The sequence below is a fragment of the Fonticula alba genome, assembly GCF_000388065.1.
Source record: "Fonticula alba strain ATCC 38817 unplaced genomic scaffold supercont2.12, whole genome shotgun sequence".
Classification (NCBI taxonomy): Eukaryota; order Rotosphaerida; family Fonticulaceae; genus Fonticula; species Fonticula alba.
Genome location: NW_009242982.1, coordinates 707,873 through 711,792, shown reverse-complemented (window position 1 = coordinate 711,792; position 3,920 = coordinate 707,873). Strand labels below are relative to the sequence as shown.

The window sequence follows — 3,920 nt, the reverse complement described above, 5'->3', positions numbered from 1 at the left end:
CCGCTCGCGGCATGCCGCGTCCAGCCCGCCCGCCCGCCCGCCCGCCGGGCCTTTCGCCTCCCTCCTGTCCTCTCTCTCTCTCTGTCCTCTCGCTCTCCTCGCCCCCGAGAGGGGCATGCCTCGTCCTCCCGCCATCACACTGTACGCGGTCCTGCTTCTTCGCGCGCCATCACAGATGCCCGTGACTTGCCCCCTCGTTTTTTGCCCACGGGCACAAGACTGACTCCCCTGCCTGCCTCCCGACCGAAGAACACCTGCCCTCCCCCCTCCCCTCCCCCCTTCGGCGGTCCTCTCGCACCCGTAGGTATTTGAAAGATGTTCTCTACTCCCGTGGCCCGCTCCCTTGCCCAGCGCCTCACCACCCACTCCGGGATGGTGACCACCGCCTTCGGCACCCCGGCCAAGAACGCCGTCTCCCTTGCCAGTGCGTCTCGCGGATCCTCCCGCTGTGCCTCCCGCCATGCCTCCTCCCCCTCCCCCCCCCCACTCCGGTCGCGCACATGCTCACGCTCTCTCTCGCTCCCCCCCTCTCCCTCCCGCGTCTCTCCAGCCGGCACCGCCTCCAAGGCCGCCGTTATTGCCAAGCAGAACGAGAAGAAGTTCACCCAGTCCCAGAACGGTGCGTTCTCTTCCTGCCCCCCCCTCTCTCTCGCTAGGTCCTTCGCCTAGCATGAGGCTGACCCGCAATTTCCCCCCTCACCCCCTGTGCGCACAGTCACCACCTCCTTCTCCAACTACCAGCCCCGTCGTTTCTACTCCACCAAGTTCCCCCACAACGACGCCATGTACCCCGTCGACAGCCCGATCGATGATCCCACCCGCCGTGCCTTCACCTACTTCATGATTGGCTCCGCCTCTTTCGTTGCCGCTGCCTCCGTCAAGAACCTGGTCACCGATTTCCTTGTGTGCGTCCTCCTCCCCCCCCGCCCCCCCCCCCCCCCCCCCCCCCCCCCCCCCCCCCCCCCCCCCCCCCCCCCCCCCCCCCCCCCCCCCCCCCCCCGCAGGCGGCGCCCCCTGCGTCCCACTTCGCCCGCCACGGGCAGACCCCTGCGCTGCCGCATACTGACCATCAGGATCCCCCCTCCGCGCTCCCCCCGACGCCATGCGCCAACAGCAACCTTTCCGCCTCGGCTGATGTCCTGGCCCTTGCCAAGGTCGAGATCGACCTGACCACCATCCCCGTCGGCAAGTCCCTGGTCGTCAAGTGGCGCGGCAAGCCCATCTTCGTCCGCCACCGCCCCCAGTCCGAGATTGACGAGGCCAACTCCGTCGACATTTCTACCCTGATCGACCCCCAGACCGACGCCGAGCGTGTTGTCGACCCTGAGTGGCTGGTCCTGCTCGGTGTGTGCACCCATCTGGGCTGTGTCCCCATGGGCGAGGCTGGCGACTACAACGGCTGGTTCTGCCCCTGCCACGGCTCTCACTACGATGTGTCCGGCCGCATTCGCAAGGGCCCGGCTCCCCTGAACCTGGAGATCCCGCCCTACTCCTTCATCGAGAACAACACCAAGGTTGTCATCGGTTAAAGGAAAAAGGGAGACCCTGTTTCTCCGGGCGCGCCTGCTGCCCCTCCCCCCTCTGTGCGCGGTCCTCGGCGCTCTGCGCGCCGCATGGTGTGTATTTCCCCCACTCCATATTCCCCGCGGCCGTGTCCCCTCCGGACGCCGTGTGCCCCTCTGTCCCTCCCGCTGACCCCCTCCGCCCTCCTCCTCGCTCTCTTTTCAGTCAACTTCCTCCTACACAGACTTGCGTGCCTCTGCGCGCGTGAGGGCACACAGAAGGGGGGGGGGGTCGGCCCTCTGGCGCGTGCGTGCGAGGGCGTGCGCACGCGTGCACCGCCGTGCTCTTCCTCCTCCCCCCCCTCTCACACATCCCCTCTGTTGTTGTATATACACTTCACGAGCGGGCGCCGTCCCTCTCTTCCCCCCCCCCCCCTCTCTCCCTCCCCCACGCGTGCGCCCCCCCCCTCCCTCCTCCCGGCAGCAGTGGCCCGGGACACGCTGGGGCGGAGACGGCAAGCCAGGCTGGGGCTCATCTTCCCGCCATGATCCCTCTCCTCTCCGCGCGGCTGCTGCTCCCTGTTCCCCCCCCCCCCCCCCCCGCCTTCGATCCCCTTTCAGACAGAAATAAATACCCCTCACTACAAAAACAACGACGACGCCCTCTCTCCCCGCGAGCATATGACGGTGCCTTCTCTCCTGTGTCGCCCTTTGTTGGTGCTCGCGCGCCGGGCAATGCCGCGGGCGCAAAAGGAAGAGAACACTGCGTCGACCGGGAATCGAACCCGGGTCTACCGCGTGGCAGGCGGCAATTCTACCACTAAACCATCGACGCTGGTGTGTGTGACCGAGGTCACGAAGAGGGGCTTTTCATCTTTGGCCCAGTGCCCGGCATCTTTCCCCGGCCAAGCGTGACTCTGCCCCGAGAGACAGAAGGGCGCCTCCAGGACCCCACACAAAGGGCACGATACACTTGGACACAACACGCACACAGGCGGCTCCGCCAGGGAAGGAAAAAAAAAAAGACGGAAATCAACATGCATTTCGAGAGGGGCTAGATCTGCAGCTGGGCCAACAGCAGCGCAACATGGGGGTTGGTCCAGTCAGCTCGCGGGTCGTCCAACGACTGGTCGAAATCCCGCAGCAGCGCACACAGATGTGGATGCAGGAGGTCGGCCGGGGCCCCGGCCCCGGCACCGGCGCCAGCCGTGGGCGACAGAGGACCAGGTCCCGCAGCACCGCCCAGCGCCGGACTCAAAAGAGAGGCTCGCGGAGACCCGGGGCCAAAGGCCTCCAAGCCAGGGGCCCCGGTGCCCGAGGATCCGGCCTGGCCGGCCACGTGCTGCGGCTGCTGCTGCTGCGACGACGACGACGACGACGACGACGACGATTGCTGTTGCTGCTGCTGTTGTTGCTGTTGCAGGGCAAGACTGGCGCCCCGGTGGAAGAGGAGCCCCGCGTGGTCCGCCCCCGGAGCCGCGGGGGCCGGGGTCACCATGCGTCGGAGCAGTGACGGCAGGTCGCGTGAGGGGGTCGACAGGACAAAGCCGCTGGAGAGGGCCGTCGTGCAGGTGGGCCGGAACTCGAGGAACTTCTCCGGCGCCGTCCTGAGCATGAGGTTGTTGGACTGGGCGCCGGCGGCAGAGGCGGGACGGGGGGGGGGGGGGGGGGGGGGGGGGGGGGGGGGAGGACAGTCAGCGTGGGTGACACATGCGGCCAAAGCCGAGGGCGGCGGGGCGGCCGGCGTAGGCTCACGCACAGTAACCAGGACGAAGGGACGCCCCTGGGCGGCAGAGTCATTGACAGCTTGGGCGAATTGGAGACCCGGCTCGCCGGGGCAAGGGGGCGTATCGGCTGGCAGCCGGCGAGACGCCGAATCGCGGGGCTGCGGCGGCTCCGGGAGAGAGTCCCCCTCGGCCGAGGCGTCAGCCCGGACCAGTGGCCAGAGAGATGCCCCGAAGTAGTACGTCCCGACTAGCTGCATGCCCTGCGAGGCGGCGAAGTTGGCAGCCTGCAGGGTGAGGTGCGCGCGCGCGCGCGCGCGCCAAGCGAGAGACCACCGAGGGGCAGTGCGGCGGAGGGGGGCAGAGGCGTGAGTGGCAGCCGGCGAAGGGGGGAGGGCGGACGGGGGGCGGCGGGCGGACCAGCGATAGGCCAAACTCCAGCGTTGGGCTTGTCCCGGGAGACGTGTGGCTGAGGGGAATGGCGTCGATGATGTCGATGAACACGGGCGCCAGCGGGCCAGGTGAAAGGACCCCAGCCGGGGTGCCGCTGCCAGAGCCGGCGCCCTGGTCGCGGATGCGTCCAATCAGAGCCCCCTGCACGACCGCGTCACCGTGCGCCGCCGCATGCTGGAAGAGCTTGCAGCACGCCACCGGACTGATGGAGGCTTGCTGGAGGCGGAACATGGTGCGCGTA

At 68.3% G+C, this 3,920-nt stretch overlaps 2 protein-coding genes and 1 non-coding gene across 3 annotated transcripts in view; 1 reads left to right on the top strand and 2 right to left on the bottom strand.

Annotated features, from left to right (window-relative positions):
- H696_05680 (hypothetical protein) overlaps positions 1–1,529 on the top strand; it is a gene marked incomplete at both ends in the record, with an annotated part of 7,343 nt that extends 5,814 nt beyond the window's left edge. The window contains 5 exons of the mRNA XM_009499499.1: positions 110–141; positions 352–424; positions 551–619; positions 716–903; positions 1,005–1,529. Coding sequence (XP_009497774.1) covers positions 110–141; positions 352–424; positions 551–619; positions 716–903; positions 1,005–1,529 — 887 coding nt within the window. The remainder of the gene's footprint in view (positions 1–109; positions 142–351; positions 425–550; positions 620–715; positions 904–1,004) is intronic.
- A 737-nt stretch (positions 1,530–2,266) lies between these two features.
- Positions 2,267–2,337, bottom strand: H696_05679. Its single transcript has one exon. It is a non-coding gene; the product is annotated as a tRNA-Gly (tRNA).
- A 189-nt stretch (positions 2,338–2,526) lies between these two features.
- H696_05678 (hypothetical protein) lies at positions 2,527–3,920 on the bottom strand. The gene is made up of 3 exons (XM_009499498.1): positions 3,647–3,920; positions 3,262–3,513; positions 2,527–3,129 (listed from the first exon to the last, which is right to left on the bottom strand). The coding sequence occupies exons 1-3, from the start codon at positions 3,908–3,910 to the stop codon at positions 2,557–2,559; spliced, it is 1,089 nt and encodes a 362-aa protein (XP_009497773.1). The 5' UTR covers positions 3,911–3,920; the 3' UTR covers positions 2,527–2,556.

Coding starts and splice junctions, on each gene's coding strand:
- H696_05678 (XM_009499498.1), bottom strand. CDS start 3,910: ATGTTCCGCCTCCAGCAAGCCTCCATCAGTCCGGTGGCGTGCTGCAAG. Junction 3,514..3,646: donor TGGAGTTTGGCCTATCGCTG/GTCCGCCCGCCG, acceptor CTCACCCTGCAG/GCTGCCAACTTCGCCGCCTC. Junction 3,130..3,261: donor GTCCCTTCGTCCTGGTTACT/GTGCGTGAGCCT, acceptor GCCGGCGCCCAG/TCCAACAACCTCATGCTCAG.